At 41.6% G+C, this 24,476-nt stretch overlaps 2 protein-coding genes across 10 annotated transcripts in view; one reads left to right on the forward strand and one right to left on the reverse strand.

Annotated features, from left to right (window-relative positions):
• The window catches only part of LOC309623431 (uncharacterized protein), a 53,351-nt gene extending 39,679 nt beyond the window's left edge, over positions 1-13,672 (reverse strand). For 6 of the 7 annotated variants that reach the window (XR_014241372.1, XR_014241373.1, XR_014241374.1 and 3 more), the window contains exons 1-2: positions 13,459-13,672; positions 12,069-12,180 (exon numbers count right to left, since the gene is read on the reverse strand). The gene's annotated coding sequence lies outside the window, so the exon portion shown is untranslated. Of the gene's footprint in view, positions 1-1,032; positions 2,549-12,068; positions 12,181-13,458 lie in introns of those variants that run through there. The other variant, XR_014241377.1, reaches the window with a different exon arrangement.
• A 175-nt stretch (positions 13,673-13,847) lies between these two features.
• The window catches only part of FBXL7 (F-box and leucine rich repeat protein 7), a 419,994-nt gene continuing 409,365 nt past the window's right edge, over positions 13,848-24,476 (forward strand). For 2 of the 3 annotated variants that reach the window (XM_082380354.1, XM_082380353.1), the window contains exon 1: positions 13,852-14,381. Coding sequence is in view for 2 of the 3 variants with exons in the window: in XM_082380353.1 (XP_082236479.1) it covers positions 14,345-14,381 (37 nt within the window). In the remaining variant the exon portion in view is untranslated. Of the gene's footprint in view, positions 14,382-24,476 lie in introns of all 3 variants that reach the window. The other variant, XM_082380352.1, reaches the window with a different exon arrangement.

Below are 24,476 nucleotides of genomic sequence, written 5' to 3' on the forward strand. Positions count from 1 at the left end.
TTATAAACAAAATGATGCCAGATAAAATTCTCACTCTAAGTCTCAAAAATCATATTTTCTTATTTCCCCCTTCTAAGAAGAACTTTACAGCTAGCTGAATGTGCTTTTGCCTAGAGAGCCTTCTATTCTAAGTACATCAGCTGCTGCCAGAAGGCATCTAAGGCAGCACTGGAGAGAGAATACAGTCATGAAATCCAAGGTCTAGATGTCTGTATCTCTCTGCTAAGAGTGACTGTTGAGCCAAAAGGAACATCCTAGAAAGAAAAGAAAGGAGGAAGTATGGAAGAAGGGAAGGAACTGAAGGGGATTCTTTCTCTATGTGTATTTAAGTTAAAAAAAGAATTACGCTCAACTAACTGTAAAAGTCTATATTCCCTAAAAACGACCAAGCCGTTCTCAGATAAAAGATAATTATCCACTGTACCTAGTTACAGTGTATTCCTCTCTAGCAAAGTCTCTAATTCTACACTTCAGTAAGGACAGAGCGATTTTATAAACAATGAAAGAAAATTCCATGAGTGGCAAAGTCGAGTGAGAATTAGACAAAGGGGAAAGAGAACAATATTAGCAGGTTCTGTTGCTTGAAATCTAGAATGCTGTAGAATCCTACTGAACTCTTACATTCCAGGGACCGTCATTGTGCATGGTCAGTATTTTCCATACAAATGGTGTTTTTGAGTCGTTTTTGGGAGAAAAAAGAAGGAAGCTATTTTGAAGTATTCAATCACTTAGTTTCTGCATTTGTCAGAACATGGCGCTAAGTATGAGATTATGTGCGGGCTATATTACTCAGAGGTTTTCCTTTATAACAGAAAATCAGATGTTCTTAGGCTTTCTGCTGAGAGACTGGAAAAGTAATATTTAATGCTCGTTAATAGATATTTTCTTCTCCTCCCCCTTTCCTTCTCCCTCTTTTGAACTCCTAAGACCTAATTTTAGGTGGATCAAAAGCGGTCTCTCGTAACGTGCCGCTCATCCAACCAAGAGTTACAGCATTATTGAGACTAGTGTTCTAAAAGGGCTGCTGCCTACCTGTCATGTCTGCTCTGGGCACCAGAACCTTCGGTGAAACTATTGTTTGAGGTTCACCTGAATCCCCTATGTGCCTTTACAGTTGCAGAGGAAATGGGTTTGTTTTTTATTTTTAACTTCAGCCTGCATAAAGACAAGGAAAAGTATGAGAATGCCCAGACACCTACAATAGAATAAGAAACATGTATACTTTACTAAATAGTTAATGTAAATAAAATATGAAACACACTCATATAAACTTACCCAACCACAAATGCCATGTGAAGCTATAAGTTTTACAGTAAAAACTGGGGTTTTACTGTGGCCATGTCATCACCACCCTATGACTCTATCCTTGTTAATTAACAGTCTTATTTCTCTAAAATTGGATCTGCTATACCCACTGTTTTGGTTTTTTGTTTTTGTTTTTTTTAAGGAATATTTTGATCTTTTTTCAACAACATGGACCTCTTTGGAAATGCTATTTTCAATGGCTGCATTGTGTCTATCACATAGAAGGACTATATTATGATTTACGTACCCTTACTCTCCTTATCCCTTTAACAACTAATGGTAGATTTTATTCTATGTACCAAGCATAGTTCTTGGTTCTTGGTCTCCAGGAGCTCAAAACTGATTGGGAGACAGAAAAATAAAAAGAAGAGAGGAGCACAGACTTGTTGGTGGGTGAAAGGAGGAGGAGGACACAATGGTGACATTCTGGACTCAATGATCCATCTCCTTTTTTCATGACTCAATGGAATGGATTAAACGGAGAGAAACCTCTGGTTTCAGCAACTATTGGGGAGATAATAGGACCAAGCTCATATTGTCCTTTTCAGCTGATAAAATCACATAATAGAGCCAATGCCCATTCTGACTACACGCTGTCTCTCAAGAATTTTGAACTTCAGATTTTGATAATTCTGGGAGGGAATTTCACCTTTTGCGTAAATTTTAACCATTTTATGAGGCTTAACATTAATAATCTTAGTTCCCTACTTAGAATATTATTTTTTAAAAATAAAAATACACAAATGTAAAATACCTGTCAAGCCAAAGATAATTTTATATTAGGGACTATTATTGACTTTTTAAATTAGCTATTTGTATTTAAATTTCTTGTTCAGAATAAAACTTACATTACAAAATGAAAGTAGACCAATCTGTTTCCTCAAGATTTATTTATTTATATTTATTGAGATATTACATATTTTTTCCTTCAAAACGCGTTAGTCAGTACAGTGATTTTCAAAATTGTTTATAGCTAAGGGTCCTTTAAATTTCTCTAATGGTAATGTCCTGTGAATTAATTAGTAGAACAGCTGTATGAGCTGGTCCAAATTCTTCTCAAGACCTGCAAGATTTTGGGGGAAAGTATTAGGGAAACAAAGAGAATTAAGGCATAAGAAGTGCTGCTGGTTTTTCCTGATCAAGAAAACCAAACATTCTGGATTCTTAGCTTGACTGATAGGAAATAAGCCAGGGGTCCAAGAACAACTGGATTCCCAAGAACTTTGGTTTCAGAAATGTTATGACTTGGCAACTTTCTAATGTTTTATGGGGAAAATGGCAATGTCTCCAGCAGAAATCCCGCTGCTGGCCTTCAAATGGGAAAAGGTGACTGGTAGCTCAGAAAACATTTTCCATGACGGGTTAACTATATTAAAACTGTTTCCCATTTTCCATCCCCAGCAGTAGGGGCTGGGCTCAGCCTTACGTTGGTTGTAATTTGCTAGTGGATGATGAGTTTCCATCTTGGTGGGTGTTCTTCACTGAATGTCTGATTAACTGAATGAATGAGATCTTTGGGGCCCTGCGTTACACATGACATGTGAGAGATGTCTGTTTTCCTCTTTCATTTAGTTGCTGCTTGGTTGGAACAAATAAAAGTTAAGGGCAGTGTTGAGGGGGATGAGGATGGCATTGGAGAATGACAGTGCACATTAAAGCACTGAGAAACCCTGCAGAGCAGAATCCTCTTTAACCCAACGTTTACCCAAGAATATTTTTACCACAAAGACCCTTTTGTCAATTCTATTTCTTTTCCTGCTCATTAAGCAACAAACTCCAATTCATTTACTCAGTTTGTCCCCAATTTATTCATTTATTGTATGCTGAATATAATGTACTGAACATTAAAAAAAAACATGGTCTTTGCCCTCGAGAATCTCAGAATCCAGAAGAAATATATGTAAACAACTTAACAAAAATGATAAGTAGTAATATATAGAAAACATAGTGTGAACAGAAAAATAAGTGACTGGGTAGGAGAGGCATGGAAGGAAGTTACTGACACCCTCAACATGAAGAAATTATTAGAACTGTTCCTTGAAAGACAAGTAGAAATTCTTCACGTAAAGAAAGGTTATGTGGGTTTGTATGTATTTAAGGGGTAGAAATGAGGTTGGGGAAAAGAGGGAGAGAGTTGTTCTTTGGTTGTGAGCCATACTGCTTCTAATCTAAACAGTACTAATAGAGAAAAATGAAACTCAGAAGCAAATGTTCCCTCATATACTAACTCTTCTTTACCCCCAAATCCCTCTGAAGTGCCTTATACGTGTTTTTTATATTATGAGTTCATGAGAAAAGATAGGAGGAAATAAAAGAAAAATCCCTTTACATCACAGAAAATAGTGTTTTGATAAAACCAGAAGCTACCATTTCCCAAAGAAAGTGCAAGTAGTATCTCCTTTTCACAAGCTGGTTAGTTCACCAGAATGACTCTGTTGTCACTGTTCATAGTTTTGCGAAATTGAAAAGCCCACTGCTCCACTGGAGCCAGCCTAAACGGAAACACTTACTGGAGCTTTAAACTTTTGTTTAGAGAATGCAAATGTTTAGTGTATCGTGTATTAGAAGACAACAACAAATGTTGCTGGGATGGATGGGAACAGGACTGATGTGAAAACGGGAATGTTTTCACAGTTTAAGAACAGTGGCTTTACTCACCTTTCAGGACTTGTGAATATTTGAAGGCATTAAGAGATATTCAATCAAACTTGCCATGTATACATTATCAAAAATACTTAACTGAAGAATTCATATAGGCAAACTGCCAAAGCTTAGGAACTTCTGCAGAGGGGCCAAACACAACCATTAAACTATGAGGTTCAGTAGGTGGCTTTGTGAATTATCACATGTATGCCAAGTATCTGATTTGGTAACTGACATTGACAATCCCAGGGATGCGCAAGTGATTGGGCAGAGCAATTAAGCCAAGTGCCTGGGAATAACTTTGTGGAGGACTGGAGGAGAAGCCAGTAATTTCCAGCTCTTGGGAACCCCAAACACTTTACAATGTAAGGGGTTCCTGAGAAATTTCTTATCCCTTTTAAACTTGTAGATTGTGATGAAGATCCGTGAGGCACTCTCCCCCTGGGGTTTACAAGTCTGTGGGAAGATGTGATAGGCCATGCTGTTAGGAAACCACCCTGCAATTTGGTTGTTAGCCCCTGTGAATACAGATCTTCCCACCCCAAGTATAACCACAGTTATCTCGGAGTAAAAAGCAAAGCAGTAACTTTGGCAGCTGGATGTCAAGACAAACTCAGGAGAAGAGTTAGATAGGACTGGGGCTGGCAGTCCCCCTTCCCCAAACACAGAGGCTAAAAATAATCACTGGTGAAAGTTGGAAAAGTCAGGAAACACACAAAGCAAGAGGGTGGCTCCAGACAAGAAAAGGACTAAGTCACAGAAGATGCGCTGTTGGGGGGAATCATTGGTAACGCAGGTCTGGGGGAATAAGGAAGGCAGGGACAATAAGTTTGAAGAGCGAAAGTCAAGAATCCAGGTTGAGAGTCCGGGAGCAAAGCAGGTAACGAGTTCATATCAATAACAGAAAGAGTGGGTAAGAGTGGATATATGTATATGTATAACTGATTCACTTTGCTGTACACCTGAAACTAATACAATATTGTAAACGTCATGCCAATAAAAATTAAACAAAAAGAAAGAGTAAATACAGATGTGGCAATCTTTTTTTAAAATTTATTAATTATTTTTTGGCTGCATTGGGTCTTCGTTGCTGCACGTGGGCTTTCTCTAGTTGCAGCGAGCGGGGGCTACTCTTCGTTGCGGTGCGCGGGCTTCTCATTGCGGTGGCTTCTCTTGCTGTGGAGCACGGGCTCTAGGCTCGTGGGCTTCAGTAGTTGTGGCACCCAGGCTCAGTAGTTGTGGCTCACGGGCTTAGTTGCTCTGCAGCATGTGGGATCTTCCCGGACCAGGGCTTGAACCCATTTCCCCTGCATTGGCAGGTGGATTCTTAACCACTGCACCACCAGGGAAGTCCTAGATGTGGCTATTATAAGAACTTTGGCTATTTTTCTAAATGAGATGGGAAGACAGAGGAAAGCTTAGAACAGTGGAGGGACATGGCTTCATTTGTTCCAAAAGGGTCATTCTAGCTGACTTTTTCAGGGAATATATGCTGAAAATTATATATTGAAAGGAGAATCAGAGAGTCTAGTAAGGAGGCTATGGTAATATTTCTGGGGCAAGATGGTAGTGTCCTGGACTGTAGAATGGGGGTAGAGACATGAGAGGCTGCAGTCTGAACATTTTTGAAGGTAGAGCAGGCATAATATTCTGATAGGTTGTGAGAAAAAGAGAGAGGCCAAGGATGATACCAAGAGTTTTTGCCTGAGCAAATATGAAATTGGAGTTGCCATTTACTGAGAATACAATAGAAGAAACAAGTCTGGTTTTGGATATGTTGAGTTTGGGATATTTATTAGACTTTCAAGTGGGAATGCCAGAGTCACAGTTAGATATACTGATCTGGAATTCAAGGGAGACCTGGGCTAGAGAATTTGGAAATAACCCTTTTGAAGATCCTTTTAAATAGGAAATAGTCCTTTTAAAGCCATGACACTGGGTGAGGTCACTAAGAAAATGAATGCAGATGAAGAAAAAAAGACAAAGACTGAGGCTTGTACTAATTACTCTGAAATCTAGAGGCTGGGAGATAAGTAGGAACACATTAACGTGAAGGAGAAGGGGCTGACATTAAGGTAGATGGAAAAAGAGGGAAGTGTAGGTTCTGGATGCCAAGAGAAGAGAGAGCCTCAAGAAGAAGGGGCAGATCAACTGAGTTGAATGGAACTGACAAGTCGAGCAAGAGAAGAACTGAAACTCAACCATTAGTAAGCAATGAGGGGCTTCCCTGGTGGCGCAGTGGTTAGGAATCTGCCTGCCAATGCAGGGGACACAGGTTCGAGCCCTGGTTCAGGAAGATCCCACATGCCAAGGAGCAACTAAGCCCGTGCGCCACAACTACTGAGCCTGCGCTCTAGAGCCCGTGCACCTAGAGCCAGTGCTCCAAGATGAGAGAGACCACCGCAATGAGAGGCCCGCACACGGCAATGAAGAGTAGCCCCCGCTCACCGCAACTAAAAAGAAAGCCCACGCACAGCAACGAAGACCCAACGCAGCCATAAATAAATTAATTAGAAAAAAAAGAGAAAAGTAAGCAATGAGGACGCTGACAAGAGAGGCTTGGTGGAGCAGTGGAGGGGAGAACCCAGCTGTGAGAGGTCAAGACAGAATGGGCAGAGGGAAAAGTACAACAGCAATGCAAGAAAAGTCTTTAAAGATAGGCTTCTGGGGTCAAAGGATGGAAGGGAAATTATGCAGCTTGTTTAAAAGATCATAGGATGATCGAGTAAAGTAGGAGAAATTGATGTCTTAATTTAGGATTCTCCAGAATTGGACCCTGAAACAAGGTTTTGAGTGCAAGTAACTTATTTGGTAAGTGTAGGAAACCCCAGAGAAAAGTGGGGCAGGGAAAGGGAAAGGCGTCTTATCAAGCCAGCTACCACTGTGGGTGCCTGGAGCTTAATCCCAGGGGCAAATGCTGGGAAACAGCATAAGACACAAGCTTCAGAATCATCCCACCCAACGACATGGGAGCAGGGGTATCTACACACTGTTTCTCATCTGTTGTTGCTTGAGGGCTGCCGGGGGTGGGAGGGATTGGTAATACCCAGGCACTTCCAGCCTGCCAAAGTGAGGGCAAAATTTGGGGAAAGACTTCACTTTCTATATGCTGAAGCTTTCCAAACAGATATATCCAGCGATGTTCTTCCCACAAGACCTGACTCATTAACTGAACTGTTGCCTAAAATCTCATTTTCTAGTTGTTCTAGTTGTGTCTAGTTGTTCTCTCAAGTTTAATGTGTCCAAAACAAATTTCTGGGTACCAAAATCCCCCTCCAGACAACCAGTTCTAAACTGCTTCTCCACCATCTGCCCTAACGACCCTCCACTCTCTCTTGCTCAAGCAAAGACCTAGACGCCATCTTTCATTTTCCTCTTTTTTCATAAAACACACAATCAGGTGAGTTTTGTTGGCTCTACCTCCAAAATACATCTTGAATCTCGCCATTTTTTACCTTCTTCACTACTGTGCTAACAGAAGTCAAAGTTCTCTCACCTCTTCTATAGCAGAAGCCTTTTAACACATCTCTGGGCTTCTAAGATCTGCCAGTTTTTCACAATAAACCCTGATGATTTGAAAAGTATCAGTCAGATCAAATTAGTTCTCAACTAATAATCTCTCTGTTTTCCTTATAATTAGAACAAAGTTCAAAATGATTATCATGCTTACAAAATCCTATATAATCTGACTTTTGCTCCTTTTCCAGCAAACCTGTAAAGTTTACATTTATTCACAACATTCTGTCCATATTGGCTGCAGTAGATGAGAATGTTTTTCTTAATTCCTCACTCCCTCCTTCTGTAAAGTGACCTTGCAATGCACAGAAGAGGGTCAAGCATCTCCCTCATCCATTGGATTTGGACTTGGCCATGTGACTTTGGTTTTGATGCTTGTGAAAGTTTAAAATGTGCTTGTAAGTTTTGGCCTGGCCTTTCTGAGTCCTAAGACCCACCATGAGGAGGGCATGCACTAGGGACCCTCAGCCTCCTTGGCCTGGGCTCCAGAGGGATTTTGAAACTTGACCTGAATTCTGGCACCAAGCTCAGCTCACCCACAAGCCTAAATTAAAGTGGCCCTTACAGACCTGCAGACTTGTGAGCAAAACAAGTAAGAAATACATTGAGTTTGGGATAATCTGTTACATAACATTATCAGAGCAATAGCTGACTGCTACACTGGCCCCCTTCCTGGCCTTGGAATATGCCAAGCTCATTCGAGTCTTAGGGACTTTAGATTTGCTCTTTCCTCTGTCTGGAATATTCTTTCCATCAACTCTCACATGGCTACATCTCTTCAGAGTTCAAATCTCAGCACAAATGTTGCATCCACAGAAACACCTTCTCCGATCACTCTAGCCATAGCAGCCAGTCACAGAAATCACCTCCTATACACCATTATCTTGCTTTATTTTCTACATAGCATTTTTTCACTATTTGAACTCATTTATTTATATGTGAATGTGCTTGTTGTCTGTCTCTACCCATGAATGATTCCACCTCCGTAAAAGCAGAGACTTGGTACCTTATTCACTGTAGTAGTTCTACGGCTTGGAACAGTGTTGAATTCCTGCTGATGTGAGTACTGGACCATCCTGGAACTTTGTGCAGCTGGGCTGCAACTACCAGTTATAAAACCATTGGCTATTATCCTAGTTTTCACAACCCTCAAGACCACAAGGCTGAAGTCACGAAGTCTTTTCCAATCACACCCTAAGTGCCCACTTACAGCTGGGAAATGGGGAGAGTTTGTCCAATAGTGAAAGCCCTTGGAGTTTTGTAGAGAAAGGTGACACATATGTGAAAACTGCTTATATCAGGGAATTAATTTATTGCTGCCAGAGAACAAATGCACACGTTTCCACTTTAAACAAATTATAAACTCTATTAAAACTTTTTTTTTTTCAAGAAAGTCACACTGAATTCCAGGAAAGTTTTATATTATCCATAGTTGAGAGAGAAATATTCCTTTGTTATTTTGCATCTTTTCTACATGACATAAGATTTTGGCTTTAAATACAGACTGAGTTTTGATAAAGACATTGAAAATACTATTTCTTCATGTTGAGCAAATGTATATTATTCATATATACAATAGTGTATTTAGATATGATGGAAAGTGAATAGAGTGACATTTTCAGGGGCAAGTAGTATGGAAAATTTTCTGTTTTGTGTATGTATATTTTCTACATAATTTAAAATTTCTCATTTAAGCATCAATGTATTTTAATACTGTTTTTAACTATTAAGGATGGAAATATTATATTATCTATTTTTTTCTTCCTTCTTAAATGAACAAAATGTGTTATCTCTTAGGTATGCAGTTGGCTTTAAGTAACAGTTTTTATACTTCCATTACAGGGACTTTGGAAGTAGGAAGTTGCTGGCGTTGCCTCAGGGGCTCTGTATCTTCAGGACTCCAGGTCACCATCCTTACAATTCTCCTGGCATTTCCCTGAAGTTCACAAGATGCTGCCACAGTTTCAAACAACAGTGGAGTTGAAGGTAGGAAGAAGAGGGAAGAAATAGTGGCAGAACTATCTCTGGATTTTATTTCAATAGCAAAAATCTACTCCAGGTGCTCCAAGTGAATTTTGCTTACACTTCCTTGGCCAAGACATGGCCATATGGCCATTCTTAACTACTGGGGCTTTTGGGAAAACAAGTATTTAACTTTTGACCTAAAGAGAAGAGGAAGGTGAGGGAGAAGGGCAGATGCGGGTTGGGTGAGCCCACCAAAGTGTATGACATGTAGTGGTTACATGTATTAGTAACAATAAAGTGTTCTCTTCAGGGGCTATTCAAGAATGTTAAGCTACATGCATGTTCACCAATATCACTGCTCCCCCTCCCCCAGTGTGGGGTGTTGCTAGGGACAGCAGGCCAGTCAGAGACTACATTTTCTAGACTCCTTTGTGGCCAGATGAAGCCACTGAACGGGCTCTCATCAGTGGAATGTGAGCAGATGTGATGGGGTATGACTTTCCACTTACCCTTTGTGCCTTAAGCCAGCTGCACGTGGACGATGTTGTGGTTGGTGGAGCTATAAGAGCAGAAGCCTGGATACCTGAATCACTGTGTGGAGCATAATCTCCAGTGGACTAGTCACATGTGCTTAGATTGCTTTATGAGTGAGAAATAGATTTCTATGGTATTAAGCCAAGTCACTAAAATTTGGAGGTTTATTTATTACAGGTGCTAATATTACCTTACCTAAGACAATAACCCATGCTTATATCGCCCCGGATTTTTCATCAGTTTCTTGTTTTTGTTTTCCTTATGCAGTTTTTCCATCTTCCATTTAGAGATTTTTCTCATTACCCTACTTTTAAGGAGCCGTAACTTTTCGTAGTTTCTCAAATATGTTGAGCAATACTCTTTCTAATGCCTTGCTTCTATTTTGCTGTGTTCTAAGAAATCAGATAATTAAATATGTTAGGACTCCGAATGACTGCTATAATACTCTGAGCTAAGCACATGAACTTTGTGATGCTGGTTTGGGCTACTGTGGGATCTCGGGTGACTTACCTCCTGATATATAGGATGGTTGCCTGATAAAGGACAAAGCAATATGAAGTTGCATGCTAAATGTACAGTCAAGGGGGAAGTGCAATGGTTTGGTGGAGTATGTGAATATTGTAATATTTTGAATTAGAGCCAATTCAATATATTAGAATTAGAGCTACTTTGTTTCCCAGAGCTGTTAAGGGAATTTTTGTGAGCAGAGAGAGCTTCAAGAGTCCTATATAAAGTGCCCATCCTATTAAGCTATCTGTTTACTTTATAATGATTAAAATATCTAAATTATTTATCTAAAATATCCAGCCATTAATCATTATGGCTATGATGAAGATTCATGTGGCATAAATGAATACGTGTCTTGAAATCTAATTAAATTTAGCAGATTTCAAAAGATGTTACACTCTTTTTAAGTTAAATACATAGTATCTCCACTGAAAACCAGGCTTGCTCCAAAACTAGGGTGGCAAGTGATGGCACAAAATTGGTAGCAGAAAGTAGTGAGAAATATCATAGGCTTTGTAAATAGATCTCAGTTCCAATCTTGCTGTCATCATTATAAGATTTACTAGAAGCACTGCCTGATTAAGTTATGAACATTAAGCGAAACATGCAAAACACTTAATTCAAAACAGCACAGTTGCAATAATAAAATTAATGCGTGTTCTTTGTTTTTCTTTTCTAATATTACAGATTATGTAATAATATATTAAATGTTCTGGGGTGGGCATAATAATCACTTTTACCCTCATTTTCTATCTGAAACAAATATTAGTCTTGCCAAGAATCCAACTTTATATTTGGGTAATAAATTTATATTAATTAAAAAACAGTACTTCCGCTTTTGGATAATACAGGCATTTCAACACAAATCTATTTCAGAACTGAGTTTTAAAATATTTTCAATGATTGTGGCTTCTTGAAAAAGGCAGGGAGAGAGAGTGGAACAATATTTAAATCATTTTATCTCTTTGTTCAACATTCATTCCTTCTGCAGGTTTTTACTGAGTACACTGTGTTAGGAACTGTGCTAGTTATTCAGAACCCATTGGTGAAAAACCCGCCATCCTTTTCTCAAGAGGCTTGAAAGGTGGGGTTTCAGTTTGGCAGCTAGGTAAAAAGATTGGAGTTTCTTGCTAAGATCATATATGTGTACAATATCTTACTTTTGAAATGCAAAACATATATACATGTGAATGCACCTTTAAGAAGTAGTGCTTTTCTTTCTTTTCTTCCCCAAGATTTTACAGTGACTATGACAACATGTATTTACAGTTTATAATCAGAAGGATGTTAAAAATCAAGTTATTTTTTTCTATTTTTGTTTTATACTGGAATTTCTTAAACTGGATTGTCTCTGTTCCCTTTTACGGCAGGTAATAGAGCCTTGAAAATCTTTAGAGACTTTAATTTCAAAGGAGATATATGTGGTTAGTCTCTACAATTTACTTTTCACTGTTACCTTTGCTTTGATGTTAAAGGTCCTGGAAGGTGAGTCAACCAAAAGGGGAGACAGTGACTCCAAGTTGAATAATGGCCAGGTCAAGAGAAGTAGGGGAGTGGGGAGGAGAGGGCCTGAGAACCTGAAGCCATGTGGCACTTACCACGTAGGTGACTTTAGACATTTGAACTGTTGGAGCTTCAGTTTCTTCTCTGATCACTTTCCTGATTTGTAGACGTCAAAAGAGGGACTTAGAGGATCAGGGAGATAAAAGCCTATAAAGAAGCAAGTTGTCAACTCAGTACCAAATATCAAGATGAGCGTCCATCGTTCCACTACTTTACAGTGGGTTAATCTGCAACTAAGTCTCCAAAGAATGATCTGATCCAGGGTTAGATCCAGGGCAAGTCCCTACATGGTGATGGAAAATCACAAGGACCAGGTGAGCAGGGACCCACTTTGGATGAAGCTAATGTAGACATCTGTTCATTTCTAGCTTGAGTTTATATTTTCAGGTGGAGTCTCTGAAAACCCATTTAACTCTTCCACAGTTTTGACACCCTTATTTCCTATACAGGGCCCGTGACACAAGTTTTTAATTTAACTCAACAGATATGGGAAACATATTATTGGCCAGGCAGTGTGCTAGATTATATATATGAAAAGATGAATTGAAATACAGCTCTTAATCTCTTTGAACTGGGACAGTTGAAGTGTTATCGGTACCACACAAAACTATTTAATCCTGTCCTTGAAAATAGATGAATTTATTATTTTTCTTTCAATATATGATCTCTCCGGAACAATAAATCTAGATTTCTAAATTTGGAAACATGATATTTTAGCTTATCTTTAAGAAAGAAGATTGTATTAAATGAAAGGAAATTACCCAAATAGAATCTACAGAAGGTCAAGTCACTGACAATTTCTGCATGTGGTCGCAAGCCTTTTAAGAAAAAGGTAATTACAAAATTCCTGGATCTCCATTCAGGTATCATAAATGCTTATATATATATATATATATATATAAAATATATGTATCACTATATAAGTTTAATTTAACTTAAAACATCTAACACCTATAAGGAGAAATCGCGCTGTGTGCTTGCTTCCGTACAAAGTAATTTGTGCTGTGAATGCCCCGGTCTTCACTAAGATGCAATGTTATAAAAATCTAGGTATTTACATGGAAAGGGGATAAAACATTAAGCAGAATTTCCTTTTTCCATTTAAAGGAGGGAACACCAAAGGGCCATTTTAAGACTCTAGAAGTGCCATATAAATCTCCAAAAGAGGTTGTAATGTATTAAACAAAGGTTAACACCAACCACAAGAAGAAAAAAAAAAGAAAATCATAGAAACGGGGAGAAAATACACTTCCTGGCTCGGAAGCTCTTAAAAGTTCTGAGCCAGGAAACCTTCCGCACCGGGGCGGGGAATCTCTTTGGCTCTGCAGAGTCTCCCCGCTAAGCTCCCCTCAAGTTTTCCCTCCCTCGCGTCTCCCCGCCTCAGTCCCAAACGTGGGAGCCACAGGAGGATACCAGCGCGCCTACCTGGAGTTGTCAGACAGACTCAGCCTCTGATGCGTGTTGATTTTAAATGCCACCACACCTAAAATAGGCCATATTTGCAGGCAAACCCAAGGGATTGCAAACGACGCCCGGAAGCTCATCTTACTAACTAGGGGCCCAGCCGGTAAAAGAACAATAGTAAAATAGAGCCAAGAGCGTGTTCCTTCGCTCGAAGCGATTCGCTGGTGGCGCGCAGGGCCTGCGCCGAGCCTGGGGCTGGAAGCCGGAGCCCCGAAAAGGCGCGCTGCCCCTTTAAAAGGCCGCGCATCTCCGGGCCGGCCTTCCTCCCCGGGGCTCCAGCTGTGATTGACGCTGGGCGGCGAGAGGAGGCGCCTGGCGCTAACAAAAGTCCGGCCCTTGGGCGAGCGGCGCCGGGCCGCGAGTCTCTGCTCGCTCCGGGCACCCGCAACAAGTGGCCGCCGCGCCCTCCCCGGGGAAGCCGCGGGTGCGCAGGAGCGCCCGGAGGAAGCGGCGGAGCCCGGGAGCCCCGGCCGCCCGCGCGGCTCAGCGTCCACCGCTGGGGGATCGGGGCGGGCGGATGGGGACCCGGCGGCGGCGGCGCGGCGAGCCTCTGGGCGGCCCCGGGGCGCGGGCTCTCCGCGGCGCTGCGCCCGCCGGCCCCGAACGCGGATTCTAAGGGCGGCGGCCGCCCCCCGGCCCCACCCGGCGCAGTCGGGGGTGCCAGGAGGGGACGGAGCGCCCCCTCCCACCGGAGAGCGGGGGCCGCCCCCGTCCGGAGGTCGGCCCCGGAGCGTGGGGTATGCGCAGCTAAAGGTCCCGTCGGGCGGGCTTTCCTCTGGCGGAGCGCGCAGGCGGTGCGCCCCACCTATGGAGTGTCCAGGGAGACGGCGGGCATGACGGCGGCAGGATGGGCGCGAACAATGGCAAACAGTACGGCAGTGAGGGTGAGTGGGCCGCCGGTCCTCACAACTCCCCAGTCGCGCCCCCCTCCCTTCCCCTCGCCCTCCCGTCTGGGAAGGAAGATTCTCGCACGCTGCCGGGGCGCATCCCCGTTTGGCACCCTGTCTGGGCCGTCACCTTCCCTTTTGGCTCTGAGTACTTCGGCGCCCCGAGGATGCTTTCCCACCGCGGGGGTCTCTCTAAGCAACTTCCCAGGTTGCCTTTGGGACGGCTCGAGTTGCATTTCTGTCTCTTTCTGAAACCATGTGCCTCAGTTTCCCTTCCCTGGGCATCTGGGGTTTCGGATGATGGTTTGGCAGAGGGCGGAAGACGTTTTGGAAAAACAACGCAGTGAAAATATTCCCAGGCCTTTGTGCACCAGTCCCCGGGACTCTCCTGTAGCAGGAAAAACTTCTGGAAGAAGTTAAGTTTCCATTCTCTGCTCACTGCCCCCCGAGCTGACAGCTTCGTAAAACTGACCACCTAGGGGCCGTGTGAGGCGAGGAGTGGCGGGGGGCTTTGTCTGGACTCTCTCGGGGCTCGAGACGGGCAGAGGACCATCAGTTACGTGGGGCTGGAAATTGCACAGAAATATTGCCTGTCAAGTGGGTACTTGGAAGTTGGGGAAACTTTAAACTCCACCTACTCCTAAAAGGATGATGGATATGTGGGTTGGCTTCTCTCTCGCCCCTCCCCGCCCTTTGCATAGAACCGTAGTGTTGTAACCCGGTTGATTAACTGCATGCCCCTCATATGCATACGGCAAAGGCATTTCCCGCAGTTCGGTAGTTAGGAAGGTTTGTCTTTTCGTGAACTTGGCTGGAGGGGAGTGGAAGAGACAGGGTCGGTTTTACAGCCCGCCCCCAGAGGACCGGCGGTTAGAAACGGGGTCCAGCGCCTGAAGACTGGTAGGAATGCAGAATGGCTCTTCAGCCTGTGGTGTTAGGGAAACTCCTATCATCCTCTTCAAAACTTTGAGCTGTGGCCACAGAATGTGGACGCCTCTCCCCATGTTTGCGTCTGTGTTCTTTCTCAGCAGCTTTGTGGAATTACAGCAGAAACCGACCCTAAAAAACCGTATCCACAAGAACCTTTTGTTTAAATCATTCTTTTCCAGAGCATCATGTTTTGAATTCCACATATATATATATGAAATATATATATTTCCTTATTCTGGGCAGTTATGTGAAAGAGGTTTTTTTTCCTGACAATTTTTTTTTAAAAAGTTGAAAGGTGGTCTTTTTAGAGAGCAGCCGTGAAATTATGCCAAAAAAGATTACTGGAGAATCTTGGCCACCCCCCAAAACTTCTTGAAGTAAATGTTTTTAAAAAATTGTGGAAAAAAGAAAGATTAAGCGTCCTTACTCTGAGTTATTAAAGAAGCTTTCAGGGAATGAAGTGTGTGCTTGTCAGTTCTGGGTGTGCATACATTATGCCGTTTGAACACTGGTGGGGGGAATGGACACCCCAAGAGGAACACAGAGTCACTGCTCTGTGTTCTTCAACAAAACCCCTCACACTCTTCCTAATCCTCTGCAACTTGTTCTGAGATCCCAGCGTTCTCGCATTGTACAGTGTGTGGTGTGTGACTACTTCCTGTCTGAACAGTGGAGGTTTCAACCCTTGGGAGAGAAAAGGAGAGACAGAGAACTAATGTTCTCCAGCTGTTATCCGTAAATGGCTACCTCTGCATTTTCACTTCAGCTGAAGCGAAATTTTACTGGGATCTGATTTAGATACACTGTGGACTTTTTATAGGAAAAATCTCTTGGGCTCAGCTGATTCAAGGGGGGACCAAAAGGAAGCTTTGGGAGGTAACAGTTTTGGCTGGAGGGACACGTTGTGTTCAGCGTTCATCAACTCTCTTCAAGTGCATCGCCATTCCTCTGTGATAGGTGGGGGGAAAATAGAGAAATCGAATAACAAGAGCTTTTCAAAAATCTTTTCTCTCCCCAGTTACACTGGGCCTCTCCTAATATATGTCATTATAATATATGTAATGTATTATATGGTTATAATATATGTAGTTGGGTATGGTCAGCTTTATTATATTGTGCTATTGGATGGTAAAATCTATGCAGATAAGCCTTTTGGAATTTGGTGTGTTAGTGCCACACCAAATCCTTATCTAAATCTTTCTTATCTACAATGTCAACTTTCAAAGAAAGTGAAAGCAACCCCTAGACTTAGTATTCCTATTATCAAAGCAGACTGAGAATTAAGAGAGTTTTATAGATTTAGTGCAATTTAGGTGTGGTATATTTCAAATTATCAACAAATGCATATCCACAGAATGGCTCAGTGAGAGATCCCCCAACTATAAAACATTGGTGTTTGTGTATACTTTAAAAAACTGTAACTTCAGTATATTTTACTTACTAATGGAGCTGACACCACCGTGTAAATGGCCCTGAAATTTTACAGATATTGTTGTGAATTATTAGAACTTTCAAAACTTCAGTATTTCATCTGTAATCTCACTTTTCTCCTGCTCCTGGAAAATATCTTTTTTGTTAAAAAAAAATATTCCCAAGACTTAACTTAGCAGGTGCAATTCCTACTTCTGCATCATTCCAGGTCCCGAAGCAGCAGTATCACCTGGGAGCTTGTCAGAAATGCAGAATCTGAACCACTTATCACATGCATGTTAAAAGCTCGAGGCAGTTCTGGTATGGGATGCAAAGCATTGACTTGAGAGTCTAGAAATGTGATTCCAGCTTCAACTTAGCTACTGTGACCTTGCTCAGTTGTCTCCAAATCTTAAGGTCTTTCTTCTATAGAGTGAGGAGAGAATTTTTTTTTTTTTTAAATTGGCTTTATTTGTCATGCTCATCCTTGAACATGCAGTCCTTCATTTTAGTTTGCTCTTATAATGCCTTAATGGACCACTTAACAGAGATTCGCCTTGGGAAGACATGTTGTAATAAATAGGGAAGTTAAGACTATTATTGCCCTGAAATCAGTAGATGCCCCAATCCCTTTGTTATCCTCTTTACCCTCATCTCTATCTTCCTTACTCATTCCCACTTCCTCTCTTAACTCAATCAATCTCTGCTTTTTCTCCTGAGATTAAAGTTATGTGTTTATCAATGTTGGGTGTTTCCAGTTTTTTGTTTTCCTAAATACTTAGTGAACGTTCAGGTTAAGGATTTAGTTCTCAGCCTTTAGACAGACTTGGATTTTGCTCCAGCAAAAAGTTGCCACACCACTGCTGATGTTCAGCTTTCTAGAAATATAAGCGAATGTCTAAATGATTAGTATGTTCCAGTAAACTCTTATTATGGAGGGCTGATTTTTTCTCTTTGTCTTCTTTCATAAAATTTAAGTTACAGCCCATGTGTAGAAATCTGGAGAATAAGCTGGGGTGATTGAAAGCCATTAGAACCATTAGCTTTGACTCCAGTTAAACCAAATAAACAAATCTCTCTGTTCAAGTAGTGAGAGAGGAGCTGCCTTTCCTGCCTTTTAAGGTTTCCAGCCTCACCCTCACTCACTCGGTGGTTTCGTTGTTATGTTTATTCTACTCCAGCAGGGCTGAGTCTGTCGTCCTTACACTGTTAACAGCTTCTTTGTAAAATCCTGCCTGTTGTTGAATTGGAGCTGCTGAGGCCTTGTGATGGGGCTTGACCTTGGTAGCTCTGCTGCTCTATCAACGCCCTGAGTCCCTTTTCACCATTTCAGATCTGTGCTTCTCAGATATGTTGCCTGGGAGCATAAATCATCGCCAGTCCATCACCACTTTGGGAAGCATATCTTGAAAGAATAATAACGATGGCAAGTAACATTTATTGAATGCTTACTTTGTCCAAGCATGATCCTGAGCCCTTCACGTACACTGGCTCTTGTTGTTACCGAGTCCAACCTGACTCTGCTTGCTGCACGACAGGCCAGTAAATCGGGAGACGAGGTACTGAGGCAAGGATAGCAACTTTATTCGGAAAGCCGGGCGTCCAAGAAGATGGCAGACTAGGGTCCCAGAGTACCATCTTATGGGGTCTGGATGCTAGTTTCTCTTATAGAACAGAGAAGGCGGGGAGGTGAGGAAGTAAAATAAAAAGGCCATAAGTCTTGCAAAACGTCTGGTTTGGCCAGCCTCAGGGAGGGGATGTGTTACTTTCTTCTTTCTTGCAGCCATTCACAGGTGGGCAGAATGTTTCCCTGTGAACTGAACAAAGGCACTTTAACATTTAGGCAGAGGGGCAGGGTTCCCTGAGGGAGGCCATTAGGTATGCTAATAGCTATAGACAACATCATTTTAGTGATTATAGTAACAAAAAGCAACAAGAGAGCAAAGGTTAAAGTAAAAGAAACAGCTCCAACAGGGAGTTAGATTTTGTTCTTCCCTGTTACAGTGTAATTCTCATGACAATCCTGATCCTATGGGGCAGGTGTTCCTGTGTCTCCATTTTACTGCTGAGGAAACAGAGGTGCAGAGAGGATGGTCATTCTCCCAAGATCCTACAGGTAGCGTAGGTGGAATTGGGATTCAGGGCCAAGTCTAAGCCCAGAGTTACTTATTCATTCTTTCATTCAACCAGTATATGTTGACTTCTTATTTCCTACCATGTGCCAGGAACTCCTCTAGATTTTTGGAATACAACAGTAAACAGATAAAGATCCTGTCCTGGTGAATCTTATCTTCATCTGTGTGCACGTGTCCACGTGTGTTGGGAGAGAGGTGAAATGGAACAGTTAACACGTGTGCACACATGCACAGTCATTTAGTAAACCACATGGTAAGTTCTAAGGAGCTAAGTCTCTGCATAAAGAAAATTGTCAAATTAAGACTGATGGGGGGACTTCCCTGGTGGTCCAGTGGTTAAGACTTTGCCTTCCAATGCAGGGGGTGCCGGTTTCATCCCTGGTTGGGGAGCTAAGATCCCACATGCCTCCTGGCCAAAAAAACTAAAACATAAAAAACAGAAGCAATATTGTAACAAGTTCAATAAAGACTTTAAAAAAATGGTCCACATCTAAAAAATCTTTAAAAAAAAAAAAAGACTGATGGGAGTTGGGAAGAGAAGGGTGTGGCAATTTTAATTAGAGTGGTCACTGTGGGCCTTATGGAAAAATTGGCATTTAGACAGAAACTTAAAAGAAGTGAGAGACTAAGCCCTGAGGATCCATGTAGCATGTTGACTGTTCCTTTCAACCACTGTGTTCTACCAGAGTGAATACTCTTTATGCCGGAGGGCTTGCATCATCATTTCATGCAGGTGTAAAAGTGTAACATCGTCAGTCTCCTGTAAGTAGTCAGCTGGAGTGGAACAGAGTCAGTCTGGCCACTGGGCATATTTTTTGCCTAGCGTCTTTACAAATATGTTTTATCCAATGGTATTCTAGCAGATGGTTTGTGACTGCTTTTGTAGGGAGGGGAGGGGGAGGCTAGGAAATGCCCTTCATTCTGCAACCAGTAGATGTTGCCTGACTTACTGGATGTGTGACTGCTCAGCCGAAGATCTCTCCAAAGGTCTCTGTAATTCTTAGTTGGATGTAGCTCTTTATCTTTTGCCTCCAGTAAATAAATTCATTCTGATGAAAAGCAGAAGATATATGATCGTGATTCCACTGTTTGGCTCAAATCAAAGCATTAGTGACGTTATCAGTACCATTTTTAGTCTGACAGCGTGTTTTCAGAGATTTGAGGAATCTTTTTGCATATTTAAAACAGAGAAAGAGAAGAGAGGTAACTTTCCATTCTCCTTAAGAATCAACTCACGGCAACTTTGTTTCAGCTCTCTCTGCCCTTTGAAACAGAATGAATTCTGGGTTGATGTTGAGTAATTGATAATCACTTTTACCCTTAGCCCTTATTGAGTGGTGTGTCTGGAAGTTGATTAGACTACTTGGCTTGGCTCTTTGACTGATGGAAACTCCTAGATATCACGCACCATGGCATTTGGAATGTCGTAAAATATGTGACAGTATCTTGAATAAAATCTAGAGTGAATTAATTCTCTGAATAATGAAGAAGGGGATAAATGAAGTTTAGAAACTTAATACCTTAAAAAATAATATTTGAAGAGCTGTCATGATGAAGGTTAAATTTCACAGTGCTGAGCAAAGACCAAGATATGTAAGTTACTAGCAGGTAGGTAGGTTTGACTCAGTCTGAGGACGAGCTAATGATTAGAGCTGCCCACATCTGAGACTGGCTGCCGAATGAGGAAGTGAGTCCTCCCACATGGGGAAGGGGGATCACAGTAAAGATTGTTGTGCTAGAGATTTCTGCATCAACTAAGGGGTCTACTATAGGACCCTACACCAAGATCCCTAGCAAACAATTTGCCATGTGCAGTTATTTATTTATTTTTTTAATTGAAGTATGATTGATTTACAATGTTGTGTTAGTTTCAGGTGTACAGCAAAGTGATTCAATTCTACATACATACATATCTATTTTTTTCAGATTCTTTTCCATTATAGGTTATTACAGAATAGTTCCCTGTGCTCTACAAAACAGTCCCCTGTGCTCTGCAGTAGGTCCTTTTTGGTTATCTATTTTATATATAGTAGTGTGTGTATGTTAATCTCAAATTCCTAATTTATCCCTCCCCCCTTTCCCATTTGGTGACCATAAATTTGTGTTCTGTGTCTGTGGGTTGCAGTTATGTTTGATGAAGGATTATTGTTTGATTTGAACTCATATTGCTACTTCCCCCCCTTAATACGTTTCTATCCTTGTAGTTGTTGAAAAGTACTATCCCCACTTCCTCTAGGTTAATTTTCTCTCTGTTACATGTATGTGTTTATGTCTTTTTAGATATATTTAGATATTAATTGGAAAATCAACTGATTTTGTTTCCCTGCCTTCAGTGGTACATAATCTCCTGAACCAAAAATCGGGTTTGATAAATGACATGTCCTATTTTCAGTGCAGTAATGGGTATGGACTCTACCTACTGTGCCTTTTATTATGACCCTAAAACATGTAGATCTCCTGAAGTTGAAGCAGGACCCTGAATTGCGCTTGTGTTGACTATCTTGAATTAATGTTTTAACTTTGTTGATAAGACTTAACTGGCATCATTGGTTAGTGACGTCTGATCAGAAGCTACAAATTGACTAGAACCTCACAAAGACATCATCTTTCTCAAGGAGCCCTGACTCCTTTTTGTTCAGCACCATGTCTTCTGTGCATGAGCTAGATGGGCAGTTCTGCCACGTGGTGATAAAGTCCATATCTGCTGAACTTTCCCAGAATGTAGCATTTTTTGGGTTTTGGTTACAGAAATTTAAACCTCTTCTTCCATCTACTCACTGCGTTAAATCTCTAGATAGAATAAGACTTTTGCTTTAAGGAAGTTCAGTATCTAACTGAAAAGCTAGGCAGGGAGGCCAGTGATTTCAGAACAAGACGATAAATGCAGATTCACAGAGGGACCCTACTTTTCCGACGTGCTAAGTGTGAATGTAAGTGATAAGTGGGAAGTGGGCATAAGACTAGAGCAGCTCTAAATAATGACAGCACTGGACGATATCTGCAACTCCCCAAACATCTAAAGGATGCACATATTTTCTAAAACAACGCCAACAATAACAACATATACACACCACTATATATAAAATAGATAACCAACAAGGACCTACTATATAGCACAGGGAACTATACTCAATACTTTGTAATAACCTATAAGGGAAGAAAGTCTGAAGGAAAAAAATATATGTATGTATACACATTATATAATATATGCATATATATTATATATATATATATAAAACTGAATCACAGTGCTGTATGCCTGAAACTAACATGGTATTATAAATCAACTATACTTCAATTAAAAAAAGAAAACAGGTAAATTGGAGGGGGAGTCACTTACACTCTTGGGAGAAACTAAATCTTTTGTTAGGAGTCTTTCCCTAATTGTTCCCGAAAATCTTCATGTTCCATTTCGGATGCCGTTTATTCCATGGGAAGTGGTTCTTGTGGGACCTGTAAGCGAGGACCTTGGAAGGCTTCAGAGGAGGCGCAGGGGCATCTGACCAGCCTAGGTCCTCACCACACCTGTACCCTGCAACCAAGGAGAATGGGAGCCTGCAGGCAGATGCTTTTTAAATGTGCCAGTTCATACCCCAAAGACGTACAACTTTCAGACTTCTGACACGAATGATTATGAACCATCTCTGAATTTTCCTGAGTAATGAAATCTAAACACGTGGTCACCATTCTCCCCGTTCCCTGGGTGAAGGAGTGTCGACTTTGTCTGGAGCTGTAAATCTTTATTCGGTTGTGCATTAGATATGCTCACTCTATCAATCCCTATTTAACTTCTAAACCAGTAACAAAATGAAAAACAGTTGTTAACACCGCACGAACTCATAATTGTAACTTTAGAAGCCTTGAGCAGAAATGTTAGAACGTTATAACGTAGAAATGTTATTAAATGTTATTAAATGTTATAACGTGTAGAAATGTTATTAAAACATTTTTTTGTTTGCTACCCTTGCTGTGGTAAATTCCTGTGCTGCATTTTCCAAGCAGATGTAGCAGTGGAAAGGCAATCAGAATTTCTAGAGAAAAATTTCAGGAATTTTTCTTCTGCTCATGGATTGACCTTCTGGCTGCAAGTCGCCCACTTTTTGGCAAGGCGGAGAAGTCAGGAAAAGGCTCCTTGTATGTGCAGTTGAACCTTTGACCCGATGGAGTACTCGAATTGAATCTCAGGAGCCTCTGGGTTAGGTCCAAGTCTAAGGCCAGGCCTTCCACGGTCCAGCTGTCGGAGGTGGCTCAGACCCCAGGGAGAGGATTAACAGGTATGAGACTGAGGGTGGAGGGGAAGAAACATAAATAAGAGGAGAGGAAAGAAGAGGAGAAATTCAGAGAGAATTGGTGTTAGGGCACTGATTGCCCTCTACCGTAAAGAATGGAATCACTGTTCTACTCAGTGCTCTTTTCTTACAAATATCTTAGCTCAAGGAACAAAAACAATTACTAACAGATACTTGGTAGGCTTGGCTGTTGCCAAGTTTGCTGCATTTTCGGTCATTTCCGTAATAGTAACAATTACTGAGCCCTTAGTAGATGCTACTTCCCTCTCCGAGCGTGTTACACACACTCATTCCTGTAGTTCAAGGCAGCCTGGGATGCGGGCACAGATCATCCCATTTTGCAGTTGCCAACACAGGAGCTTCGAGGCAAGGCGGGCTGACTGTCCAGGGCACAGAGCTGGTGAGTGGCGCAGTCCGGTCTGAAATCCCTGTGGCTGTGCTGGCTTTTGTGCCCCTCTCCGCGGTGCCCCTGACCCCCTCCTGCGTGGGCATGTCAGTTGCAGCCAGAGTCTTTCCTGATCTTTGTTTTGTTTGTGTCTTTCAAAGGATTGCAGTGACTGCGAAGTAGCCCGTTAAAAATGAAAGTGACAGTTTTATGTATGGATGAGGTGAGCAAAAATGAGAGACATCTTTGGAAGGAAACTTTCAACTCACTTTACCTGGCTCTCCCAAGGGCCAATTAACTGCTCATTAGGCACCAATCTGCTGACAAATTGGCAGGCTGACTAGTGTCTCTGAGAATGGCAGCCTGTAAAATAATTAGCATATTCTGTAGAGTCTTCAGAGTGCCTGGTAGAGCTGGGAGGCTGTCCCACTTCGCCCCAGAGCGTTAGCAGATTATCTTGGTGCCGGGATAGTTTTTGACCTGGGACGGCCACCTGCTCACAAACAAAAGCTAACGGAGGACTGAAAGAGGTGTGCACGTTTTCCTTCCTAAATAGTTTGTAAGTTATATCTTGTATTTCCCTCTGGTTTCAAAAGTACGGATTTGAAACAGCCATTAATGTGGGGAATTATTCCAATATGTATTTGTATTTGCCTTTATCTTTGCTAGCCCCTGGGAAACTTCTCCATGAGGATGTCTAGGAAATTGCTTTGGAAACTATAAAGCGTTTCAGAAATTAATCTCATTTATCATCACAGGGACTGTGGGAGGGGTGTCTGCCATGATCCCCAGTGTGTAGATGAGGAAACTGAGGCCTTGGCAGGTTAAATGATTTGCCTTGATTTTACAGTTGAGAATAGATGGGGTCATTCCGATTCTAAATTAGTACACTTTCCATCATAATATGGCTTCCCTTAAAATGCTACAAGAAAAAAGAATATAA

Source organism: Balaenoptera borealis (assembly GCF_965194805.1).
Source record: "Balaenoptera borealis genome assembly, chromosome: 2".
NCBI classification, from domain to species: domain Eukaryota; kingdom Metazoa; phylum Chordata; class Mammalia; order Artiodactyla; family Balaenopteridae; genus Balaenoptera; species Balaenoptera borealis.